Below are 27580 nucleotides of genomic sequence, written 5' to 3'. Positions count from 1 at the left end.
CAGAGTGATCAGGGATCGATTTTATCGCGTCTTCACTAGACGCGATAAGTCGATCCCCAATAGATCGATTGCTACCCGCCGATCCGGCGGGTAGTGAAGATGTGCCCTGAGATCCAAATAGGGTCTTAACTCTCATTCCTTTCTCCATCTGTCAGTTCTTATTAAAAGTGAAGCTTCTTATTCTTAGTGGTTCTGGAAAAAGCAAATACAATCCCATTTTTCTTTACCACAAGGAGTTGGGGAGGGAAGAAGGAATAGTCCATGTTTACAGTGGTCTCATAGGCTGTTCAAATATGCACTTTACAAATGGTATTTTTAATGACTGCAATCCTGTAACACCTTGGGAAGATGTTATTTTGGGCTTAGTAACAGGAAACATTGTCATCTAATGTTTAAAGCAAAAGAGTTGGAAGATTTGGACTCTATTTCCAGCTTGGTCCCAGTCTTTCACTGATCTTGTGCACATAATTTGGGTCTCCATTTTTCCCTACCCCCCCCCCCCCCCAAATGATGAGTACTAGCAACTCCAAATAAAGAGAATGGAGCAGCTGGTGCCCAGAATACCTTGGAAGAGAAAGCCCTTAGTTTCTCCATCTGTGGTTATTTTGACTTGCAAAACAGCGCTATTAACACAGTATCTCACAGTAGAAATGCAAATTGTTGTGTGGTATATACAGGGTGGTATTTCCAGAAGCATTTAGCATTGACCTAATTTTGTTAGTATTAAAATCAATGGGAAAATGCCTATTGACTTTAATGGGAGCAAAGTTAGGCCAACATGGAATATTCTGGGAAAATCTCTTCCCCATTCCCTCCCACCAGTGTATTATTCATCCTCTGAGCAAATCCCCCGGCTGATTCCCTGAAGATTCCAAAAATGTGACACTCCCCAACACAGACACACTTTCTCCCATGTTCTGCACAAGGTGTCTCAATTTAAAAATTATTGGATTATGAAACCTGAACCACAAATTCTTCTGACCATCTAATAGCCTAGTCTACCTGCTGCAGCACAGGAGGAAGCAGATGTCTGAAACAAAAAATCAAACAAATTTTCTGTTCTTTCCAAGTCATGCTAAATAATATAATATAATATATATGGAGATATACCTATCTCATAGAACTGGAAGGGACCCTGAAAGGTCATTGAGTCCAGCCCCCTGCCTTCACTAGCAGGACCAAGTACTGACTTTTTGCCCCAGAACTGAAATCTGCCACCATGAACATATCACACCAGTCTGTTGGTGCTTCCCAACTTCTGAATTTGATATATAATTCACCATTTTATGTAAATAATCAAATGCTGACAAACTCCTAAAATAAAGTACCCCTACAGACAACTAGGCCTCTTTCCTCCCTACCTCTAACACTAAGAAAATAACATCACTGGGAGTTCTTCTGGAATTTTAGGGGGCAGGTAAATGGAGTTCATTTAAACTCTTTCCTCCCCAATCTGATACAGGATCACATCACCAGACTTCCATTAAAAGCATTCCTTTCTCTTGCTGTAAGCTTATGTTTTATTGCTATCTTCCAGCCAAAATTAGGAACAAACTCCCTTTCAGGAACTGGAAATTGTTTTTACCTACTCTAAATTAGCCAGAAGGGATACCCTGGTAGCAACAAAACATTCTGTCAGGTGGGCTGATAATATCACGTCTGGGATTCTTCCTACTTCTTTAGGCTAGCAGAGTCAAAAGATTGATGATCAGTTCAAATTCTGATCTTGATGGTAGTGCAGTGTATAAGCTGACTTGAAGTGTGTGTGTATGTGTTAATCTTAAGTGGCTAGTAATAATGGCCATGGCCACAAACATAATATGTTTTACAGGCAGTCCTCGGACTTACGACACAATTGGTTCCTGAAAATTGCATCGTAAGTCGAAACATCATAACTCGTAACCGTAATCCACTTCATTGTGGGACCAAGCATCATAAAGTCTAAACCAATTGTCCTAAGTTGAATCAGAGTGTCAATTCAGAAATGTCATAAGTGCCGTTCGTCATAAGTTAAACGTTGTAAAGTCGAGGACTACCTGTATTTTCAAGTAAAAAATTATATATATTCTATGTAATGAGACTTTGCACAAATGTAAAAGCATGGGGGCATCTAAAATCAAAGATGCTGCAAAATGAGAAACATCATTGTTAATACTGCTTGGATCCCTGAGAATATTCACTTTATCTCAAATCCCATGGTTTGCAATAAAGGAAGCGTGCTTATGCAGCCTTCCTGAAATTGGGCTCTTTGGCACTTGCTGAGTATGTGAAGATCTGTTGTTTGGGACAAAGGGTCCAAAAAGTGTTTGGATTTTTCCCTGTATGAGAGTATTTTGTGGTGAATTTCAATTTTATCTTATTTAAAAAATGAAAGACAGCTCTTTAATCTCAGAAAGCTGGAGATCCACTGTTCTAATAAAACACTTCTCCTCCTCCTGGTTGGTGGTGGAACATTTGTTGGACTTCTTCAGTTTCCTTTGCTGAAGACCTGATGCAAAGCTCATTGGGGCTGAGTGTATTTCCATCAATTTCAGTGAATTTTGGATCTGAGAGATATACAAGCCCCATGAGACACTTCTTCAAACTTATATCCCCAGACAATGTGAGGATTTATTTATTTAAAAAGGCTTCTAATACTTACAGCAAATTTTTGATTTATTTCTTTAAATATCTGTATATCATATTTGCATTTGTATGCTGAATTAATCTTCACACTGAAATTAAATCTGGGCATATTTCAGCCAACTGCAGAACACATTAGAGGACTTTTTAAGGTAATATGTTGTTACCGTAGCAAAACACAGCTCCTCTAATTGGCTTATCAATAATTCTTATGCTTTCTTTTGCAATAGCAATAATGTTTATACTACTGATATAAAGCTAAAGAGAAATAAAATACATAATATACTTTGCTTAAGTAAACACTTGATACAGTTTAAGTGGAATTCTAGGAATCAGGAAACAATCTATTTAGAAAAGTAGCTAAAACAAGAATCCAACACCCAGGCTAAAACTCCTGTTGCTAAGTTTGCAAACTACCTCAGAGTTGATATTAGACAATCAGAAGTTTGAGTGCTCCTTGCAGAGGGAGTGTGTGTGTGTGTGTGTGTGTGTGTGTGTGAGAGAATATAAAGCTAATACGATCCATTGGATATTCTGTCCTTCATACCTACATATTGTATATGGAAATGGATTAAAACAATTTCTTAACTCAAAGTGAAACAAAAATTATAAATTTCAGCTTTCTATAAATAGCACAAGAAAAGAATTTCTAGATAAAATCCAGAATCTGTGACCTTGTTTAGAAGTTTTCAAACAAGTAAACTTTAAAATGGTCTAGGGTAATTGCTTTTTTATTGGAATAGCGGGTTAAAGTTACCTGGGTCTGAAGCATGCCAAAAAAAAAAAAAAGGGGGAGTGGGGAGTGTGGGGGATAGAGCCGAAGTACCTGGAACAGTGTTACAGGTATTGATAGACTAAGTTAGGACCTCCCTCTAGTGGCCTGTCTTCTTATTGTAAGTTGTTTTATTTTACAGTTAAATAGATTCCAGTGATTTGCATCATGTCATTCCCTGCTTAATGTAAACATTGCAATATAAACTATACATAAATTTAAATACAGGATTAAATATCCTTCTAAAACTCCATGTCAGATGTCTCCTTTGTCATCTGAGAAATTTAAAATATTGGAATTTTAGATATAATGTATTTAAAGGTCTGTTCTGGTCAGTTAGTTTAAAAACAATCATTGATGCCAATCTTCCCAATCTCTACCCTTCCCAATTAATTATGTGTGTACTTAGTGTGATGGAGGTGTTCAATGGTGAGGGTACTAGCTAGGACCATGGGAGATGAGGGGTCATGTTCCAGCTCTGCCACAGACTTCCTCTGTGACCATGGGCAAGTCAGTTAGCCTCTCTGTGCATTAGTTCTCCATCTGTAAAATGGACAATAATGCTCCCCTACTTCATAGGAGTGTTGTGATGATAGCTAAACTTAAAAAAAATTGAGATACTCAGACACTGTGGTGATAAGGGCAATATAAGTACTTCAGAACAGTGGTTCTCAAACTCGGGCCGCTGCTTGTTCAGGGAAAGCCCCTGGCAGCCTGGGCTGGTTTGTTTACCTGCCACGTCCGCAGGTTCAGCCGATCGCAGCTCCCAGTGGCTGCGGTTTGCCACTCCAGGCCAATGGGGGCTGCAGGAAGCGGCGCCAGTACGCCTCCCGGTCCGCGGCCACTGGGAGCTGCGATTGGCCAAACCTGTGGACACGGCAGGTAAACAAACCAGCCCGGCCTGCCAGGGGCTTTCCCTAAACAAGCAGCGGCCTTAGTTTGAGAACCACTGCTTTAAAATGCTTATAATTGAAACTAGGAAATTCTAGGATGGCTTTTCTTGTCTTTGTTATTAAATATGTGCATGTTGAATCAAAGAGTATAAATTCAAATGAACTAAGTTACCCATCTTCAGCATGGCCAATTATTTAAAATAGTATTTAATTAATATTAATATTGTATGTGGCTTAAGTCAAATTTCTCAGATCTCTTCTTAGTGGACAAATGTCTTCATTCCAAAAACTACTTCCAAAACTAGCATCAATTGATTACCTTTTTAGAATACTCAAAAAGGACACCAGGAACTGAAGGGGAATAGAGAATGAACTATTCTCTTGCCCCTGACCTTTTCTTACCCCAGATACCATGTTAGCTGCAGTTTACAGCTGGGATACTTTGGAGTGGTGTATCTTTTCTATGGCTGTGGGACTTCAAATTTCTGTGCTCTATATTATAAATACCTTTCAAAAGCACTAAATTCACAGATGTGTAAAAAGAAAAACGTAACAAATCTACCAAATAAAAGATGGGACTGAGGAGGGATGATTTCAACTCTTCTTTCTAATCAGTATTTTATATATAAGAAATTACTTGGAACATATTGTGGCAGGTGCTCTGTAGTCTTAATTGTTTTTTTTTCATTTTTTGTTTAGTTTTGTAATGAAATGTTATGATAGCTCTGTTATCAGACATTGCATTTTGCATCTGTAAGCAATTTAGAACTCTGGATGACCTTCCAAGGGGATATCATGGGTTTAAACATAAAGAAAGCGTATATTGAACTATTCCATGGGGCAGCACTGTAATCTCAAGAGTCTCTTCAAGATGTAGGTGTAGTGCAGTGATGATGGTGCTGCTTTTGAATTATGAGGGAGAAAAAGAGATTTTATGGAGAAAAGGCAGTAAAAACTGGCAAATAAAACTAGCTGTAGGATTTTCACAAAGGTTGGCTGATTACTTAAAATAAGTAATTTATCTTGGTTTAGTCTCAATTTTAAATTCTCTCTTCAGAATATAATCTATAATCTGTACTCATTAACTATTCAAGGTGTGTGAGTGTGTTAACTCAGTGATTTACTGATAAGGAGTGCCATGTGACATTCCTGACTGAATAAATATAAAAGCACTTCCAGCACACATACCCTCTTGCAGATTTTTAGTACATACATACTTGCCAGCGAGCTGAGTGAAACTTTGATGGTTGAGTCACAAATTCCTGAAAAATGACTCCTATTAGAAATGCTGATAACCTTAACTATGAAGGTGTAAATAATATGATTATAACGTAGTCTACTCCTGTGGTTCTGAAGATACAAAACTGGAGCACTAAGACTAACAGTCAAGATAAAGCATCCTGGGGGCATGCAAGTTCAGAAGAGCCAACCGACTGTGAAGGAGATATGTTCCTAGTGAGTTCACAATCAATGACACAGACCATATGTCATTAGATTGCAGCATTTTTACTTATCAAGGATGGAGATGGAAAAAGAAACTTACATGCAGAACTCAGTCCTATGAAGAGCTCAGAATCACAATTTAAAATACAATCCTTGATTATTATACAATAATATATGCATTCTGTAATTATGCAGGTGATTCAGTGAGGTTTGTTAAAGGATGAAGGCTACTAAAAAAATTGCTAGTAATAGCTTGTCATATAGTGGCAAAATACTTATTGATTTTGTTTACATTAAGTACCTTCCAGCCATCCACACTGTTTGAATATCTCCTGATCTCTACTTATCCTCTCAGCTGATGGACTTTTTTGTGTCCTACTGTGCTTCATCAGCTTCCTACTAAGGAATCATTTGAAGCTGAAGGCCATGGGTTTAAAGATGTGAGCTTTACTTCTAAGCACTAGAAAAAAAGTATATAGAGTAGTACTTAGTTGAACGTGGTTGGTTGAACATCTATCCATAGCCTAAAAGATGTGAGCTTTACATCTAAGCACTAGAAAAAAAAGTATATAGAGTAGTACTTGATTGAACATGGTTGGTTGAACATCTATCCATAGCCTTAAATATTCTATAGCTTTTTCATATTATGAAGCAACAGAATTACTTGGGACAAAATATACAGAGCATCCACCATTTACTCTAGTTAAAACCAGCAAGTGGCCCATTTATGCCATGTCCCATACTGCAGAAAAAGGTAAACCCCCATGAAGGTCCCTGCCAATCTGATCTGGGTGAAAATTCATTTTTGGATTGTTTAGTGGCCTATGTGAAATCAGTTTAGTAAGTAAACAAAACTGCTACTACATGGTTTTAAACCCCTTCGCTCATTTCTGCCTCCTCTCCATTTCTCAGCAGTGTCATTAGAAAAATCACAAATTCATAGAAGCAGGAGAAAGAACACCCTCTTAGCTTCATGATGGCCTTTCTAGAAAAGGGATGAATCCTATTGATTGAGCATTGTGGAGAAGCTTGCACTAGCTTTGCCTACTCAAAGCTGTGTGTGAAAGGGAGGGCTTCATTCTCTAGGTCTCTCAATGTTGAGAATCATTAAGTTTTTTACAAAAAGAAAAAAAACAAAACCAAATGTTAGTGAAAATGACTCCCTGCTTTCCTCCCAATCACACCCCTCTTTTTCCCAGTCTTCATTCTCCCTCAATAGGAATGGCACATTCCTGCTCCTAAAGACAAGTTTCTAAATGCAATTAGATTTAGTGTCAAATTGCTAAACATTATGTAAGCCTCATTGTGTGAAATAAGTGTAGGAGTTAGTAACCTATGAAAATGGTTAATGTGCCTTAAGATATTAAAAAAGCTGCAAATTTTCTGTAAAATAGTTCCATTTTTAAAAAAAAAGTGACTTGAGGGTAAATTTATTTAAAACCAAATAACTACGGTGAACATCTTGATGTTCATTTGGGTAAATTTTCAGGATGTGCTTGGCACAAAACTATATATTTTTTTAGCAATATCCCATAAATAAAAAATGTGTGTCATTGTATGGCAGATGGTTGCAAATAAAAACACAGTTTTTGATATAAGCAGAGTAATCCAAATATTTTCCTAAAAAAGCCCAGGACCTTGGCTCCCCTTTTGTAAATGTTTTAATAAATATCAATTTAGGTTTTATTGATAGATTAAATATTTTGATTGCAATAGTTAATTGGATATATTTAGAGGCAATTATTGTGCATTACCAAATAGTGAAATGTATATATTGCTTAAGCTATTGGAATCCTGGAAATTCAAATGGAAATTGTTCTTACTGTAATGAAGATCACAGCTTATGATGATGTTCTTTAAAGAATTGACCACAAAACAGCATCTGTAAAGGACAAACAAAACAATGTACTTAAGACAGAAAATTGCATTTAGATATCCCTGTTTGGCTGGGTTTGGGCTAAACTGACTACATAGACAGTTCTCCCAAAAGTAAAGAAAGCAAAGGACAGATGTGGTATACATTCCTTTGCCCTGTTCACATAGAAATATTCTGATGCTAGGAACTTTAGGCATGTGAATCTTCGAAAGGGAAGAATTTGTCTCCAAATGCTAGTTCATGGTGTAATAAAAGTTCCGTTTAAGTTTTCTCGGCCAAAATTTATATGCACGTAATGGGAAACCGCATATGATCTGCAGTCTTTCATTTATCTCTCTTGTGCACAGCTATAAGTATTGTGCACTCTAATGTGCCTTCCAAAAATCTAAATTTAATGATTTTAGTATCCTCTCTTTTGTGTTTAATTTACTTTTTGGATGTTAATATAACTATATCCAACAATGATACCAACATCCCTTTGTGTCCTTTGCCCACTCCTGTCATTGTGGTTTTCTCCTATCTTGCCTTTGTGTGTGGAATGATCTAGTCTGTCTCAAGCCCCATTTTTTTCATTAGTCTTCCATGAGAACCTACTTCTCCATGACAGTCACACATGGATGGTGGAGGTTGGGGAAAGGAGGAGTGAAAAATAGGCCAATTTTTTTTAACATAAGTATCTTAAGTAGTTTGTTCTTTTGGATCTCTGAGGACATCTTGTGTCTCTTAGGTCTGTCTTCTAGATTATTAGCTCTCTCTGAGTCAAGGACTGTCTTGATTATTGGTCTTGAGTAATGCCAGACACTATCTGCTGTTCATATATATAAAATAATTCAATTGGTATACCAGTGAGATTATCTTTCAATTCGCTAGAACTTGGATAAACTTTATCTATTTGCTGTGTTTATCTAGCATTAATGTATAATTACAAATATATTCTGGGTCATCACATATGAGGAGATATTGCAGTACTTATGAGATGTTAATGCATACTGTAAAAGTAAAATCTTTACAATGTATCCTGCTATAAAAATAACACTTCATGTACTACAGAATGTAGTTTTAGAGACATTGTATGTATTCATTTTGTCTAAAGTTAGCCTGAAGTCAATTGACTTTAGATTGAAAAACTACATACACTTCCATAAAAAAGGCTTTGAAACGTATTGAATTGTATTCATGTGCTGTTTCTAATATCTTTTCAAATGCCAAAAGATATTTTTTCATAGTAAAGAACACAAGATTTATTGCTTAAAAACCTGGGTTATTTTGCATTAATTAAAAGGGCTAAAAATGTTTCTAATGCTCTATTCCTGTTCAAAATACTACTGGAGGAGAACAATAACCTAAAATATTGATTTCAGAGTAGCAACCGTGTTAGTCTGTATCAGCAAAAAGAACAGGAGTACTTGTGGCACCTTTGAGACCAACAAATTTATTTGAGCATAAGCTTTCGTGGGCTAAAACCCACTTCATTGGATGCATGCAGTGGAAAATACAGTAGGAAGAGATATATATAAAAACACACAGAGAACATGAAACAATGGGTGTTACCATACACACTATAACAAGAGTGATGTGTTAAGGTGAGCTATTACCAGCAGGAGAGAGAAAAAACTTTTTGTAGTGGTAATCAAAATGGCCCATTTCCAGCAGTTGACAAGAAGGTGTGAGGAGCAGTGTGTGTGTGTGTGTGTGTGTGGGGGGAATAAACATGGGGAAATAGTTTTACTTTGTGTAATGACCCATCCACTTCCAGTCTTTATTCAAGCCTAATTTAATGGTGTCCAGTTTGCAAATTAATTCCAATTCATCAGTCTCTCGTTGGAGTATGTTTTTGGCCAAACCGTCTCTACGTAAAAGAATAAATGGACACAAATCAGATGTCAAGAATTATAACATTCAAAAACCAGTTGGAGAACACTTCAATCTCCCTGGTCACTCGATTACAGACCTAAAAGTCACAATATTACAAAAAAAAAACTTCAAAAACAGACTCCAACGAGAGACTGCTGAACTGGAATTAATTTGCAAACTTGACACCATTAAATTAGGCTTGAATAAAGACTGGAAGTGGATGGGTCATTACACAAAGTAAAACTATTTCCCCGTGTTTATTTTTCCCCCCTACTGCTCTTCACACCTTCTTGTCAACTACTGGAAATGTGCCATTTTGATTACCACTACAAAAAGTTTTTTTCTCTCCTGTTGGTAATAGCTCACCTTGACACATCACTCTCATTATAGTGTGTATGGTAACACCCATTGTTTCATGTTCTCTGTGTGTATATATATATCTTCCTACTGTATTTTCATAGAATCATAGAATATCAGGGTTGGAAGGGATCTCAGGAGGTCATCTAATCCAACCCCCTGCTCAAAGCAGGACCAACCCCAGACAGATTTTTGCCCCAGATCCCTAAATGGCCCCCTCAAGGACTGAACTCACAACCCTGGGTTTAGCAGGTCAATGCTCAAACCATTGAGCATGCATCCGATAAAGTGGGTTTTAGCCCACGAAAGCTTGTGCTCAAATACATTTGTTAGTCTCTAAGGTGCCACAAGTACTCCTGTTCTTTTTGCTAAAATATGGATGCTCACTGAGGCCTGGTCTACACTACGGGGGGAGATCAATCTAAGTTATGCAACTTCAGCTTTGTGAATAATGTAGCTGAAGTCAACGTACTTAGATCTATTTACCACGGGGTCCACACTATGCTACGTCGACGGGAGATCCTATCCTGTTGACTCCCCATTCAGGTGGAGCACAGGAATCAATGGGAGAGCAATCTGCAGTCGATTTAGCGGGTCTTTACTAGACCCGCTAAATTGACTGCCGATGCATTGATTGCCACGCATCGATCTCCTGGTCCATGTAGACAAACCATTAGAGGAATTAGTGCTGAATTATTTCCTCCAAGCGCAAGGATTTGCCACTTCAAAGAGGGAAGAGCCAGTTATTCCCAGCTGCCCCTGAGGTTGCCTTCCTTTTTACAGCATGCTTTGAGGGACCGTCCCCCTATGGCAGCTTCCTTAAGAGCCTTACTGCCATTGAGTACTCTACATCCTTCCACCATGCCTCTACAGCTACCTTACTTCTATCCTAAGGAGACAGGGATGGTAATACCCATGCCATTTTTATTAATGTTAACTTCTGCATGGGTTTCTGCTCAGAAACCTGCCATGCCCCAAGAGCTCCTGCCCCTCTCCTACAGTGTAAATTGAAAAGATCATTGGGCACAAAGTCTGTGTAGGTTTTTTTTCTTGTCAACAAATTCTTTAAAAACTGAAAAATTGCTTCACCTGACTTAATGGACAATTTAGTAGGAAAATACTGCTCATTGACCAGACTAGTGTATGAAGTTTCAATCTAAAATGAATTTATATGGCATCTTAAACTCCCTTTTTTTTTTTTGAAGAAAGGAGTTTGTAATGGAAAACATGACAGACTTCATTGTAGTAGCTTTTTCTGCCTAACTCTTCAAGAATTCATGTTAGGTTCTGAATGATCACTAGATAAATTCTCTTCTCTTCTGATGCTGAATGTATGGCTTGCTTGTTAGAGAAATACTGTGCCAGCTACATTGCTCCTTTGCTAGCACTGGTAGGGTCAAAAAGTACCCTTGGGCTTAATTCATAAAACTCCACTGTAGAAATTGGTATTTAGTCATGCTTCTGGAGGGATGATTCTGAAAGTTTGTTCTGTATTCTGTGGATAAACATAACCTACTTATATCACTTTCTTTTTACTGTAAGTAAAGTAAGTATTTTTTACAATAGCTGAGAATTACCCAGTACAGCAATTCTGTCAAATGAGTGGGATTTTTCCTCTTCAGGATTGCACATGTGTATATACAGACATTTGCAAAGAATGCTGCACATACTTTTGTTCTATTCTGTCAAATAAGATTAAGGCTGTTCGATGTCTGTGGAAAAGCAGTAATACTCCAGAGGGAAGGAAAAGGGGAGAGAATGCATTTAAGCAAGGAAAAGCTAACTATTACATATAACTAACTTTTAGGTACCTGAAAAAAGTTGTGCATTAACACAATTCCTCCTTCTGCCCTGTGTGCATGTGTCAGAGAAATCCCAGTAATGTAGTTTCCAAATTCTAGGAGTTAAATCAATGACATTTGTTGTCATGGGGAGATTGCTAGGGCGTAACCTATTAAATAGGAACACTTTCTTACAAACCTAATTCTTCTCCCTGCCCTATTCAGGGGAGGAAGAGTGGGTGGTTGAATCTTTTAAAACAGATTTTTCTTATATCCCCTACCCTCAATCTCTAAGACTTTTAGTTAAGCAGTGGAGGGCTAGAGGGTGTCTTAGTACCTATCAGTATTGCTCCATATCAGCTGGAGCACTGATTAATAAACAATAATCTCTGTTTTAAACTATACATTTTTCTAGTAGAGAAATAGCCTCATTTTTCATATGGAATATTGTGGCACAGAGATGCTCCGTGACATGTCTGATGTCTCACAAGAAATCTGTAAGAGAGCTGGGATTAGAAGACTAGGAGTTGAGCAATCCTGTGCTATTAACTACAGCACATTACATGGTGCTTCCTTACCTTTATAAGCACAAACTATATGATGAATCAGTCAACTGTACTTTATTAATGTCTCTATAAATGTGTTTTTTAGATACCTGTCAAGTATCAGGAACTAGCAATGCTAACTTCACGTGCAATACCAGCAAAGAGTCTTCACTCTCCAACTACCTCTATGTCTTCATCCTGGCGCAGCTGCTACTGGGAGTCGGAGGAACTCCCCTGTACACTTTGGGCACAGCCTTCATTGATGATAGTGTCCCAAAACACAAATCTTCTCTCTACATAGGTAATATTGTTTTAAAAATTAAATTGGTAGCAAATGATTGCTGAATGAACACTTTATAAATATTGTAATTAAAAAAATCTGCTAGTAGAAAGTGATCATAAATGTTGTAAACACAACACTTCTCATTAAGGAGCTGAAGTAACAGATTTGCTTGCTGACAACTTTTTTATATAGAAATTGTTTCTGCAGTGATTGCTGTAATGGTTGGCATGTAGATGTTTTGGAAACAGACAAGGCTATGCTTATTGTCTCGGCAGGTTGGAAATTTGCTGACTGGCTATTTTATTTGTTTAATAGGGTGGGTCAGGATGAACCCCACAGTATCTTGAACACTTCACCCAGCCTCTTATTTTCATATGTAACCAACTTGATGAGATGAGAAACTGAGGTTTTAACATAGTTTAAACTTAAGCAGTTTAATACAATCTGTAGCTAAAGTTGGCATCTGCTCTCAAATTAAAAGAGTCAGGAGCTAAAACTGTCAATTCAGCAGCCCCATCCTACCGTATCATTTAATGGCTGTATCATGTTCCCTTGTGAGTATTTGGTCAGTGTGAGAAGAAGTGCTTCACATGAACATAACACATTCTACAATTGTGTATTCAGGTGAAGGTTCTATGTGGGGATTATGGCAGAGCAGGCCTTTACTTCAGGCATAGAACAAAGAGATGGTTTACGCACACTTTCAGTATTCACCATCCTCCCTTAAAACTATCTCATGTCTAGTGTTCTGTATAGCATTTCTTATGCAGCTACTGGTTTTACTGTTTTTAGTCTTTCTCCAGATCAAGGGCAGCTTTAGCATGGGTTCGTGGTTTCAGCTGCACCCACAGAAATCATGAAACCAAGGGAGCAAACATACATTTTTCCCAGCCCAGTCTGGAGGTGAAGCCCAGGATAGGGAAGGAGACTGGAGAGCGAGACTGCCCTGCATTCACCCTGCAGTGGCTCCTGTTCCATGGGGCTGGGCCTAGCTCCCTTCTCTGGGTGCTGTGACTTGGTGCACTGAGTTGTAGCACCACTCAGGATTAGCCTGACTTCCCCCCGTTATGATCGAGGAATGGCCAGGACAAACCTGAGTGGTGCTACGACCTGTACACAAGGCCGTAATACCACTTGCTCAAATTTGGCCCAGCCACAATTCCGTCATGCTGGAGGGGTGGTTGGAGCAAACCTGAGTGGTGCTATGACCCCATATGCAGGGTTGCAATGCCCAGAGCAGGGAGCTGGGACCAGCCCTGTGGAACAGGAGCTGCTGCTGCAGGGTGAATGCATGGTAGGCTCACCTCCAGGCCCCTCATTTTTCCTCTTCATCATGATGGGATTAGGGTTGTGGTGCCAGGATGAGGGGTGCTTCTGTGGGTGGTTGGTGCCTCCTCAGCAGCTTAGTGTAATGCAGCCTTTGAATCAAGAGACTACCTCTGCTCCAGACTGTACTCTATGACAAGGCAACTCACATATTTTTCCCTCTCTACTTCACACTGGTTCAAGCCTTCCTCCACACTTTCCCAAAGAATTTCTTCATTCACCATATTTTACTTGTGCATTCAGCAGTCACTTCTTTCCTCAGGTTAAAAAAGGAGTACATTAATTGTGTTGAAAAATTGCCCAAGGTTCTCTTAATCTGCTACAAGACAGTTCATGTAACTAACTCTATAGTTAGATATAATTAAGGTTTCAGTTCTGTCTCCAAACTTCCATCCAGAATACTTAAATCTATAACCCCTATTCCACTGGCTCTAGGCAAGTCTTTGCAAGATTTCCTCAAAACTAATCAGTCAGTCAATTAAACTTGTACTGTACCTTGAACTTTAAAGTGAAAGTTGTTCAAAATTGTTTATGATTACATAATTATTCTAAAGAGTGGTTCTGAGTATTCTAATCTGGTCTCTTTATTTTTTGTCAGACCTGTTAAAGTCTATTGGGCTGCTCATGTGATTAAGGGGGAAAAAATGAGACCCACACTAGAATATTTAACAAGTCTCTGTAGGGCAGGAAAGTGTGGCAAAAATATTCCAGAGTAGTTTATTTTGAAATCAAAACAAAACGTACCTGCTTGTTAAATCTCATCGCTAGCTTTAAAACCAAATCTAAAGTGCCAACAGTGTGTGTGAAGAGTTGGTGACACGTGTCTAGACTTCAGATTAACATGTGAACTTGTAGAAGAAAAAAGTAGTGTCAGCTTAAAAAGCAGTCTATTTTAATAACACAACAAAACTAGAAGGGAAATATAACAAATGGCTAAGTAACTAGGTTAATCGTTCCATGTTTGAGCTGATAATTTATTACTGTACACAGGGATGCATTAATTTATTACAGGATGCCTACAGGATATTTTTGCTTTTCCTGACAGATTTAGTGTATGTTTTATTATGTATTGTGTTTGATTTTGAATTAAGGCATCTGTTTTTAGTTAAATCTTTGTTAGGCACAAAAAGGCACTCAAGCATGATTTTTTAGGTATTTACCAAATTTATTTTAAGAGTTAAGTTACATTCTTTCTTTTCCATTTGCACATTTAAGTGCATTTCAAAACAGCAAAACCAAAGTTCTATCTGGTATGAAAAGGAAAGTAACTTGATTTCTGCTGATATTTTAGGATGTAGTCCAGCAGTTATTAGGCAGGTAAAACTCCCCACTCCACATGCTCAGAGTTTAGAATGAGTTCCCATTCATGATCATAGGTCCTTAAAATCTTATCCTAAGTCTCCTGGATCTAAGGGACCTACCAACTTGGGGAGAAATCCTGGCCCAACTGAAGTCAATGGAAGTTTTGCAGCCGACTTTAGTAGGGCCAATATTTCACCCTTGTTATCTAAGGGGATACTCAGATACTGTTGAATAGCTAAGAAACCCAGTCCTATCCCTAACAAATTCAGTCCAGAAATTTCAGTCTACAAGGAAGTTGCACAGCTGGGCCAGCTCACTGATGCAGCAAAATTGAAAAAATTATAAAGAATTTTAGCAAAAATCCTTTCTATATAATCAGCCAGGAATATTTGGTTGAAAGTTAATGTGTGTCTCTGTACTCATCTGTGCCTATGATACTCTGATATTGTGGCTATTAGGCCTAAAAAGACTAAGTCTGGGTCTACACTACCCGCCTGAATCGGCGGGTAGAGATCGACCTCCCGGGGATTGATTTATCGCGTCCCGTTGGGACGCGACAATCGATCCCCAAATCGACGCTCTTACTCCACCAGCGGAGGTGGGAGTAAGTGCCGTCGACGGGAAGCCACAGAGGTCGATTTTGCCGCCGTCCTCACAGCGGGGTAAGTCGGCTGCGATACGTCGAATTCAGCTACGCTATTCACGTAGCTGAATTTGCGTATCTTAAATCGACTCCCCCCTATAGTGTAGATGTAGCCTAAGGGTATGCTTATACTGAGTAGAGAAAAAAGTGTGTTAACTCAGATTAGTTAACTTGGGTTAAAATATCAGTGAAGACATAGTAACTTGGAGACATCATAACAGCTCAAGTTAAAGTATATAGGGATGAACTCGAGCTGCTGATACAAGTTAAAAGAAGAGTTGTCGTGTCTTCACTACTATTTTAATCAAGTTGACTGATATGGGTTAGCTAACCTGAGTTAGAAAGCATCTCTTTACAGTGTAGACCTGCCCTAAGGCAAAATCAAGAAAGCATGCTGCTTGTTCTTCTCCTCTCTAGCTTTGCAGGGAAAGAGAACTGTCTGTGTTGCTTCTCTGGGTGGACAAAAGAGCTCTCTTCAGTGAGACTAGCTACCCCTGCCTCTACCTCCTCCCTCTTCAATGATTTAGCAAGATGTGTTGAAAGCATACAGTGCCATTGCTCTTGAATCAATCAGACCTAAAGGAAACAGGGAGCTGTAGACTTTACTGTGCTTCAAGTGTTAGGGATATTACTGCTACCAGAGCTGCTAACACAGACACCTGACTTCTGGTCATGGTAGATTTAAAAAAATAAAGTACATTTTCATTTTACTTCTATTATGCTTTTATTTAGAATTTCCAGGCTACATGTATGTTCTCTTAATAATTTAAGCACTCAAACAGACTGGTATTTTTTTACTTTAAAACATTTATGTTTAAGGCTAAAAATAATAGACATGCTACCTAACATGGCAAGGTTCAAGTGCTTTGAAACACATAGAGAGAAGTAGCCATATAATTCAAGCACTTAGCTATTTGCTCTGCAATTCTTTCACACAGTAGGGATGCAAGCTTTCTATTCCATATAACACAAATATCTTTGCAGGCAAAATGCATGCAGTAATATAAATCTGGCATTGTGTAAAGGCAAAACTACTTTTACAGATTTGAAACTATTTTGAGGAAGAAGAAAGCCTTAAATAATAGGTGTGTGCAGTATAGTGTAGTTGTAGCTGTATCAGTCCCAGGATTTTAGAGAGACAAGGTGGATGAGGAAATATCTTTTACTGGATCAACTTCTGTTGGTGAGGAAGACAAGCTTTCAAGCCACACAGAGCTATTCTTCAGGTCTGGGAAAGGTACCCTAAACATCACAGCAAAAAGGCAAGGTGAAACAGATTGTTTAGCATAAATAGCTATCTCATATTGTAAGGGACAATTCAAGGAGAATGGCCCATTAACATCTCTGCAGTCCTAGAACAAAAAGAGAAAGTTAGTAAGTTACAATGGGGGCCTCATTGTAGTCCTCAACAGTGATGACTACATTAGTGAGGTCAAAAGACTACTCTTCGATACTACCTACTCTAAAGAACTCAAAGATGACTCCCACACCACAGTTTACCCAGGAACTTAAGGATATCATCAACTCCTTCCCCAACCAACTCCAAGAGAAACTATACAAACTCATCTCCCATGACGCACCCCAGGGACCTTCTACATGCTTCCCAGCATACACAAACAAGGGAACCCAGGCAGACCGATCATATCTGGCTGTGGCACTCTTACTGAAGGAATATTGGGACTCCTAGAAACCATTCTCAAACTACTCATCACACAAGGGCCAGTTTCCTCCAGGACACAACTGTCTTCCTCCACAAAATGCAATATTAACAGCCTCCCTCAGAACACCATCCTTGCCAGCATGGATGCCACTTCCCTTTACACCAACATGTCTCACAATCATGGCATAGCTGTCTGGCTCAAATATTTACAAGATAATGGACAGCCCTCAGATATCATCCCAAACACATCACCAAACTCATCCATTTTATCCTCACTCCTAACCATTTTACATTCACTAACAAATACTTTACCCAAACCATGGGAATAGCCATGGGTACAGGATGGCTCCCAAATATACCAACCTCTTCATGGACCACTTTCACGAAGAATTTCTGGATAAATGCACCATGAAACCAGTGATCTACCTGAGATATATCAATGATATTTTTATCCTCTGGACAGACGGTTTAAAATCCCCCATAGATTTCCACCACAACTTCAACTACCACCATCCATTCATCAGACTTTCTCTAGAACACTCCCACACTAGCATCAACTTCCTGGACACCACAATCAGTTTCAACAGTGGAACCTACTGACTATCATATACAATAATCCCACAGGTCACCACACCTACCTTCATCGATCCAATAACCACCCCAAACACAGAAAAATATCTGTTATCTACAGCAAAGCACAGCATATGCTCTGAGGAGAAAGTCTGGGATACTCACCTTAACACACTTAAAACCGCCTTCACCAAACAAGGACACTCCACCAGAGAAATAGATTGCATCATGGAACGGGCCACCCAAATATCCAGAAGTTGATCCAATAAAAGCTATTACTTCACCCACCTTGTCTCATAAATAAGAGTTGTAAAAGATCATGTTAAAGATATTAATAATATAATTGACAAGTGTATATTTTGATTTCTACAGATCTTTGATTTCTATAAATCATTACACTGAAAGTGTAACTGTGATTGGTCCCTCCCCTGAAAATGCCATGGAATTTATATTTTGTATTTTATTGTGTGTCTATGAACTTTTACTGTTATCTACAGGCTTAATTTTTTCTTTAACCTTACATTTTAGAACTGTATGTCCTGCTGAGACATGAAATGGAAAACATTTCTTCTTTTTCTTTCTCTTTAGGAATTGGCTATGCCATGTCATTGCTGGGTCCTGCCCTTGGCTATGTATTGGGAGGGCAGCTGCTTAATATCTATATTGATGTCCCTCTTCAAACAAGGCAAGGCAGTGTTCTAGATTTCTTCTGTTCAGCCAACAGAGTTCTATTTTTATTAATCCCTTGTTCCTAATGGTAATCTACTAAAATATTTGGGTACTTCCTATGGCTTCATTGAGGATTATGGATTTTGCCATGAGAGGGGAAATAGCTGAGCTCCGCTCCATATAATAGCTCTTTCCTTCAGAGAACATAAGATTGTTGTTCTTGTGGACTTTTTTGAAAAACCCTCTGACCTGTTAGGCAACAATCTAGTCTTCCCTAATGACTTCCAAGAAAAGAGACCTAAACTCTAACCTTTTCTATAGAGAAAAGTTACTCCTTGATAATCAGGAGCATGAGTTTAGCTCCTGATTCCAGCTTTTGGAGATGGTGATTACTACTTCTTTTGTTTATCAACCTTAAAATAAGCCCAAACCTGCATTCTCCGCACATGAACATTTTCTGTCCAGAGACTTCCTTTAGTGGTGATATGAGGAGTGGGATCTCACGTCTTTCATTTCAGGGATTATGTTGCAGGATTTCCACAGTAACATTAGATTAAAAAAAATCTGTATGGGGTATCATTCCTCAATGATTTAGGACATAAACCACTAACTTCTTGGGATTAGGAAGAAACCTCTCCCATGGGCATGTAATTGCATAATTTTCCATTATGGGGGGATTTCTTTGAAGAATCTATTACTGAAATGCAGTAGGATACAGGAGTAGATGATCATTGGACTAATCCAATATAGCAATTCTTACAATCCTGATTTGGCTGAGTTATAGTTACTGTTTGCTTTTGCATTTTCCTGACTTTTGTGACTTAAGTTGTGCAACTTCAACATGATGAGACTAGTATCTAATTCACATTTGCCTTGTGTAAAAATCCACTGATGGTAAAGATATTCAGAATTGTTTTGAATAGTATTAAACGTATATTTAGTGATCAGTGATGTGGTGGTGACATTGCACTTTACCAAGATCTGTTTTTTCATTGCTCCCTTATTAGTCAGTCCAGTACATTTTGGTTCAAGAGTCTCCATTTTGACTTGATTATATTTATAATGTGCTGAGTGCTTTATTATACAAAAAAGTAAAACAATAGAATTTAATAGGTCCCAAAAACAATGAGGAAAAAGGATGGTACTGGGAGGCTTTCTCCTAGTGCCATGGGAGAAACTGAATGCATAGCTTTTAAAGCCATAATAATTTGTGGCAATATACTGTGTGACTAGTAAGATGTTTATGTCATTATTAAATCTGCATTTTCCAAATTAATATATTTTCTAGCACAGAGATTGATCCAGATGACCCCCGGTGGCTTGGGGCTTGGTGGATAGCATTTCTCTTGTGCTGTTTTGGAACATGGCTTTTGATAATACCTTTTTCGTGTTTTCCAAAGCACTTACCAGGTAAATGTTAATTATTAATCAACCAACTATTAGGAGGGAGATTGGGCTTGTGGCTAGAGCAATGGACTGGGAATGGGCACTCTGAGGTTCTGTTCCATTCACTTGGCTTACTGTGTGATGTTGAGCAAATAATTTAATTGCTCTGTGCTTTCAGTGTACCATTTGTAAAACAGGCAAAATGCCTTGTAGTTAGGGTATTAATTAAGCCTTGTGTAACAGATAAGCAGTGAAATCCTAGAAGGCTTGTTGGGCCGGAGGAAGACAATTGACTGTGGGAGGGTTTTTGAAAGGTTTAATGGGAAATAGGACTGGGGGAGGATTGAGGGTCTAGTTGAAATAGGCTGAGGGCAAGGGAAGTAGGGGATGTAATTATATGGAGCTATACCTATCTCATAGAACTGGAAGGGACCTTGAAAGGTCATAGAGTCCAGTCTCCTGCCTTCACAGTAGGACCAAGTACCATCCCTGACAGATTTTTGTCCCAGATCGTTAAATGGTCCCCTCAAGGATTGAACTCACAACCCTGGGTTTAGCAGGCCAATGCTCAATGATGTGGTGGCTAAAGTTTTCAAAAGAAAATGTGTGTCACATTAGGCTCCCAAGTCCATATTAGGTGTTTAAATAAATGACCTGACTTTGAGTGCTGAGCACCCAACAACTCCTACTGACTCAATTAGTCTTGCATTGCAGCCTTTGATTCAGATTCAACCTCCTGCCTTGCTGTATAGGTGGAGCAGTGCGGCATGGATCCAAGTATCCTAGGACAGGGTTATAGATCTCAGGAGCTTTATAAAGCCTTTTCTGTTAGTACAGCTAGTATAACAAAGAGGACAAGCTCTTCCCAAAATATTTTTTAAAAAACATTCTGTCTGTGTGGGGAATGACAGAAAAAAGGAGAGAAGGAAGAGGAGAGTTATAAGTATGGGTGCAGAAAGGTGATATGGATGGGGTAAAATGGCCAGGACAGGGTTCAATAAGTCTGAAATTTCTTTTGATGGGCCTGATAACACCAACAACTCTCATGCTTGCCGTTGATGTTTTTACAGTGATACTCTCAGCAGAGCTCTACTTTCCATAGGAATGCATTATAGATCTGCTTTTCATTCTGCATTGTTGTAGCATCATGTAGCAAAATCATGTAGCAAAATCTACATGATGTTTCCTTTTTTGGGAAATGGAGCATTTGTTGTAATACTGCACTTTAATTAAAAATAAATTTGTTACAAGCACTATGTTACTCATTATTTTCATTGTATAAAATAAACTTGTTTTTCTGTAGGTACAGCAAAAGTACAATCTGAAAAAATTTCTGAAGCTCATGATGATGGAAGTGAGGCATTTGTTGAAGACAGGAATATTGGGAAAAATTTTAAAGATTTTCCAGTGGCTCTTTTGGTAAGGTAAACAATAAAGTCAATGCAAGATTTTTAGCTGTTCTTTGCATATTACGGTAGTTTACATAATTTTGAGATACTTTGACCTACTCACAAATGAGCGAACAGCTTCATAAACATGTAGAAAACTCACTTCCTTTTACACAGAGGCTTGCACGGGAAATATTCCAGTACTGTTTTGGGACAAGACTGTAGGAATAGATACTGGACAGTGGCAAACATATACATGTTACATTGTGATCTTCTATTTGTAGCATAGAGTATAATTTTAACCACAGTCAAGTGGTGTTCAGGAAACTTCCACCCCTTCAAAACATGGAGTTTTGAATGAGCTTCCAAGTCTGTCACTGAGCCATGTAACCAAAGTATCTTGTTTACTCTGGGAGAAGATTGGAATCTTTGAGTCATGTTTAGAAAACCTCACCCTGAAAACTTTCTTCCAGTCAAAAGAATTTTTCGGGAAGGAGGGGCAGTCAACAGTTTAAAAGAAAATCAAACTTCAGATGTTGGATACAACAGAGCTTGTATGAACTATGACATACCTCCTTCTCATGGGAGAATCAGATGTCTCATGATAATCCATGCAAAGACTTTCACAACACAGATAGCAAACTCCTCTGTAGTGCAAAGGCTCTTTTATCTAAAGTGGGTTAAAAGAGCTGGAATAGTATTTTTTTTCCGTCAGGAGTCAGGCTTATATGAACCATCCCTGTATATCTCTAGTTACTTCAGGAGACTAATTTTAACAAGACGTGACTTCTAAGGTTAGACTGACTATACTTTTTCAAAGCATTACTCTTCCATCATACATTGGGCATGAATCCAGGTTTGACCTTTCTGTTACAGATGTACAGAAACCTATAAACCTTAAATTATGGGATCTCTCTCTAAATACAACATATGTATTTTGGATGTACTATGCTTTGGAGTTTCCAAAAGAGTGTTGTTACTGTTCACTTCTGTTACTTCTGTATCATGAGGAATCTTTGCATTTAACTGATCTTTGGCTAATTCTTGACCACATTAGAGACTCATGCCTGAATCTTTTGTCCTCAAGAGTGAAGACTGCAACTAGTCTGTTTTTGGAAACAGACAACTATTAATAACTTGTTCTCTGAGGATGAAAGGTGTAATGGATCCACACTCTCCCACGCACTTTCAGTGCAGAGGTGTGGGTACAGCTTTAAAATGTTTTTAATGCTTTCCCCCTTTTGCTCAGAATAGGAACTGACAGAGTAGAGCAAGGATAGTGTGTGGTAAGAGTGGGATTTAAGCATCTTGTAAAAATAATGTTATCTGAGTTCTCACCGCCCTTGAGCCAAGCATAATCCCAAATCTGTAATTCTTTTGCAGATTAGACAACAACATTAGATATGTAATTTCTCCTTCCTGAGACTACTACCTACGTTTTACAATCTCATTCTTGCATCCTGGGAGGGGAAACATGTTAATGAGTTCTAAGAGGTTAAATAAGAAATGGAACTAGTTAGACACCTTTTCTTCTATAATTCAAAAATGAATTTTTAAAGACAATTTCATAGAGCATGTCTCAATATTGCATTATTTGACAAGATGGTGGATTTTTAAAAAAATACCATAGATAATGCTGTTGTCTAGTTACCTTTAGTGATGTGTTTTCTTTAACAAAAAAGGTATGCCTTAGAGGAGGTTTCATTTCAATTAAAAAGTTTATTTAAAAAATTCATTTAGTGAAAAAACTTGAATTGTTCTTTGAGTTACTGCACATGTGGATCCCACTTATTGTGTCCATTGTGCCCAGCACAGCAGTTTGGAATGTTGACTCCAGCAGTATCTAGTAGGGATTGCGCATGCTTCTGCTTCTGCTGCAGGTCCCCCTGCTTTCCACCATTTGAAGTCATAAAGGGCACAGTGACCCCAACCACCATTCAGTTCCTTTGAACTGCCATAGGCAGTGAGTTGGAACAACATAGTGTTAGTCTGTAGGAACCTTGTTACTTAGTGATTAAACTGATTGTTGATTATTCTTTTTTTTAAATAAATAGGAGTAAGTGTTCTGGTTATTGTTTCTTTTAGCTTGTCGGTAGTTGATTAAAAATAGAGAGAGAGAAGCACACAGTTTAAAGCAGAACATATATTTCTGGGTTTCAAGCCATGTCTCTTCTCTGGGGGGATTTTTCTTCTAACAGCCACAACAAATATCTTTACTGCCTGGGTAAGGAATATATCATTGCTAAGTGTGCGATTTGCAAGTCCTTCAAGAAGCACAAACCAAAGGAGAAGCAGACTGGACTGACACTTTTTCTTATAGAAAGGTCCATGATAACAGAGGCTTCTTTTTTCATAACTCCTCCTTCCAGCTCTCCTATGACCAGAGATGTGACATCTGATTCAGGAGCAGTTAAGAAGACAAAAGGAATTCAGAAAAATCCATCAAAGCAGTCAGGGATCCTTGCTGCCTGAGGACTGAGTGACTCTGACTTTATACAGAGTTGTTGTAGCTGTGTTGGTCCCAGTATATTAGAAAGACTGGGTGGGTGAGGTAATACTTTTTATTGAACCAACTTCTGTTGGTGAGTGACACCTGAAAGCTTGTGGCTCTGACTCTGTTCTTTTCCTGGTACTGAGCCCTGTCTCTGGGGTCAGGACTCAGGAGTACAGAGGTGGTCTTCTGAGGAGCCCTTGCAGCCAGTGAGAGAAAAAAGCAGGACCTGGGAAGTGGTGCCACACAGTAACAGAAGGCTAGTGCAGACACCTTCTCTATGTCTTTGGCAAGGAGATCTTTAGGGAAGAAGATCATCTACCTTATTTAGTAGTACTGGAGCGCTGGTGAGTAACCGTTCAGGCATGCAGGAACAATCCAGCTTCACTGACTTACCCTTCCAACAGAGCCTGCAGTGACTTAGCCCTCTAGCATGAGGCAGCAACCTATCCCTGAGCCAAGATGGGGTCAGATGACTCCCAGGCTCAGTTATTTGAGTTTGAGTCTCTGCATTCATTACAAGACTCGAGATCCACATTCAGATCACTTGGTTTATATACTACTATGTTTAAAAAGAAACAGTTTCATCCTCAGTCTTCAGTCTCTAGATGTAGAAACATGTAGAATCATCTTCTCCTCCTTCTCACCAGAGGCCTTCTGAGCAACTCAGAAGGAGACAGATATCAGAAAAAGAAATTAGTTCCACTTTCTTCTTCTATAACTGATCAGCTGAGTCAGGCACATCAAACAACACATTTGATGCATTGGTTAAGGATCTTGGGCTAGTCTACAAGGATCTTTACCCTTTTACTCCAGCATTTGGTTTCCATCCTTCTGATTTCCAGGAGCCTTGGGTGATGGTCATCACAGATCAATGGGTCCTGGTCATCAATGATGGTTATGTCATTCATTTTTAATCCCTTCATCCCACCATTCTAGTCCCTTTTCAGGGCCACTCTCATGAGAGTTTTGTTCCAGGAGATAGATGAACTAATTCGGTGGCACCGTCACTCTTTACTGATCATGCTATATGCACCAATGACTTCTTTGATGGCTGTTGGGTCCGATGCACAAGTGACAGTCCACAGGTAGGGCACACCCATGCACTAGCACTAGCAATGCTCTGAATCCAAGCAGCATATTCTTTCCTCCTCTGATGCCAGTCATCACAAAGCTTGATCCAGTACACCTCGCAGTGCCTCGCTCTATTTACAAGTGGACTCTGCCAACCACAGCAGCATTCTGCCCTTCTTTCCAAATCATCAACAGAGATTCCAAAGATTCTAAATCATCTTTGCAAGCATCCTGAAATCTGTGCAGCAGTCTGTCTCTCTTTCTAGACCCTTCGTGAGTGTGAGAGTACAGCACTAATTAAGTTAGGGGCAATAGAGTTAGTGCTTCAGGAATATATTGGGAGATGCTTCTATTCTCTTTATTTCCTCATACTGAAAAAGAAAGGAAGTTTGTGCCTGATTCTAGATCTCAGGAATCTCAATTAATACATTCAATGTGCCAAATTCCATATGGTAACTTTCATTTCTTGTTATCCCTGCTGTAGATCCCATGGATTGGTTCATTGCCCTCAACTTACAGGATGCTTATTTTCATGTGTCAATATACTCCCCTCCTCACAGAAAGCACCTACATTTTCTGGCTCTGGAGAGTCATTACCAAATGAGAGTGTTGGAATTTTATTGGCACTGAGAGGGTATTCACAAAGTGTCTATCAGTAGTACCAGCCCATCTACTCAGCCAAGGAATCCACATTTACCCTTACATAGATGTGCAGGGGAATTCATGAACACAAGCGTAGTCGCAGGAAATAAAATTATTCATTTAATTTCATCCCTCACCCCACCCCACCCCGCCCATGTATAAAGCCTCATTCAAAGACCCAGGGGGTCACTATATTAATGCACACAGCAGTCAGTCATTGCAGTACCAAAAATTAAAATACTGAAAATGGATGCCCCCCTCCATCCACCGACTCTCCGCTTGCTTCCTCACCGCCCCCCCAAGTATCAGGGGCGGCAGGTTTGTAGAAATTTTGGTGGTGCCCAGAACGCTCAGAGCCTGCCCCCTCCCCCAGAACTCTGCCCCCCACCTACCTAAGGCTCTATGAGGGAGTTTGGGTGGGGGGGAGGAGGTCTGGGGTGCAGGCTCTGGGTTGGGGTAGGGGATTGGGGTGAAGGACGGTTGAGAGATTGGGCTGTGGGATGAGTGGGGTGCGGGCTCTGGGATGGAGTTTGGGTGCTGGGTGCAGGCTCCGGGCTGGGGCACAGGGTGGGGGTGCAGGATGGGTCGAGGGGTGCAGGCTCTGGGAGGGAGTGCAGAGGGCTGGGTGCAGGCTCTGGGCGGGAGTTTGGGGACAGGAGAGGGTATGTGGGAAGAGGTGGGGGTGCAGGCTCTGGGATGGAGTTTGGGTGCTGGATGCAGGTTCTGGGCTGGGGCAGGACCTCTGGGTGCAGGAGGGGGTGAGGGGTGCAGGCTCTGGGCTGGGGCATGGGGTGGGGTGCAGGATGGGTGGAGGGGTGCAGGCTCTGGGAGGGAGTGTGGAGGGCAGGGTGCAGGCTCTGGGACAGAGTTTGGGGGCCGGAGAGGGGATATGGACTCTGGGAGGGGGGTGGTGGGTGCTGGGGGGAGGGGACTGCCATTACATGTGGCTTCTTTCCTCCCATGCTGCCCCTCGCGATAGGCTCACTGGGGCTGGGGGACGCAGCTGCCCCTTGCCCAGTTTTTACAGGAGTGGTGGCGGGGGATGGGGAGGCGGATCACAGGGTCAAACACTCACTGAAGGTCCAGCAGCTGCTCAGATGAGTGAGGTCCACTGCAGATGATCCTGTCTCCCACTGGAAGCCCCCTCGGCATCTCCTCCAGGTGGGTGCTGGAGGAGGAGAGGGCTGCGAAGCACGTGTGCGCCTCCTCCCCCACCCCTTGATGTGCAGCAGCCGGCTGCCTCAGCCTGCTGCTGGCATCTCTTGTTGCCATAGGCGGCAGCAGCTGAAAGAGCCGCGCGCAGCTTTCATTCTGGCAGGGTGTTCCAGGGCTGCGGGGGGAGGGGGGAGGGACTCGCCCAGTGAGCCCACCTATTCACCCCCCTGCGGGCCGCCCAGTGAGCCCACGTGGGCCACATGCGGCCCGGGGGCCATATGTTGTGCAGGCCTGCTTTGCACATTAGTGTCAGAGAACTGAATGCTGCCAGAGTGGCATGCCAAGTATTTCTATTGCAGATCAGGGGAAGCAGTCTATTAGTCCTTACAGACAACAAGACAGCAATGTTCTAACTCAGCATGCAGGGGGAGCCCACTCTTCTTCACTCTGTCAAGAGGCAATGTTGGGAGCTCTGTATTGACAGCTCAATAGATCTAGAAGTAGCTTATCGGCTGGGTGTACAAAACAACCTAGCAGACCACCTGAGCTGATTGTTTATGAGTTACCATGAGTGGTCTTTTCAACCAGATGTAGCCAGATACATCTTCCAGCTGTGGCGGTTTCCACAAGTAGACATATTTATGACAAAGTCTAACAGAAACTGTCAGCAGTTGTGCTATCTATGGGGTCACAGCCTGTGTTCTGTGACAATTGCCTTTTTAACAGCTGTGGTCAGGCAGACTCATCTACAGTTTGTCACCAATCCTGCTCATTCACAGGTTATTACTAAAGATGAGAAAGGACTAGGCTAGAGTCATACTTATAGCCCCAGCATAGTCCTGTCAACA

The 27580-nt window shown here is 40.1% G+C and overlaps 1 protein-coding gene across 2 annotated transcripts in view; it reads left to right on the top strand.

Annotated features, from left to right (window-relative positions):
* Positions 1-27580, top strand: part of SLCO4C1 (solute carrier organic anion transporter family member 4C1) — a 100567-nt gene that overhangs the window by 36507 nt on the left and 36480 nt on the right. For both annotated transcript variants that reach the window (XM_065550249.1, XM_065550250.1), the window contains 4 exons: positions 12250-12444; positions 18516-18612; positions 19885-20006; positions 21286-21401. In XM_065550249.1, the coding sequence (XP_065406321.1) occupies positions 12250-12444; positions 18516-18612; positions 19885-20006; positions 21286-21401 (530 nt within the window). The remainder of the gene's footprint in view (positions 1-12249; positions 12445-18515; positions 18613-19884; positions 20007-21285; positions 21402-27580) is intronic.

This window comes from Chrysemys picta, chromosome 6 (genome assembly GCF_011386835.1).
Source record: "Chrysemys picta bellii isolate R12L10 chromosome 6, ASM1138683v2, whole genome shotgun sequence".
Classification (NCBI taxonomy): domain Eukaryota; kingdom Metazoa; phylum Chordata; order Testudines; family Emydidae; genus Chrysemys; species Chrysemys picta.
This window is presented reverse-complemented; position numbering and strand designations above follow the sequence as displayed.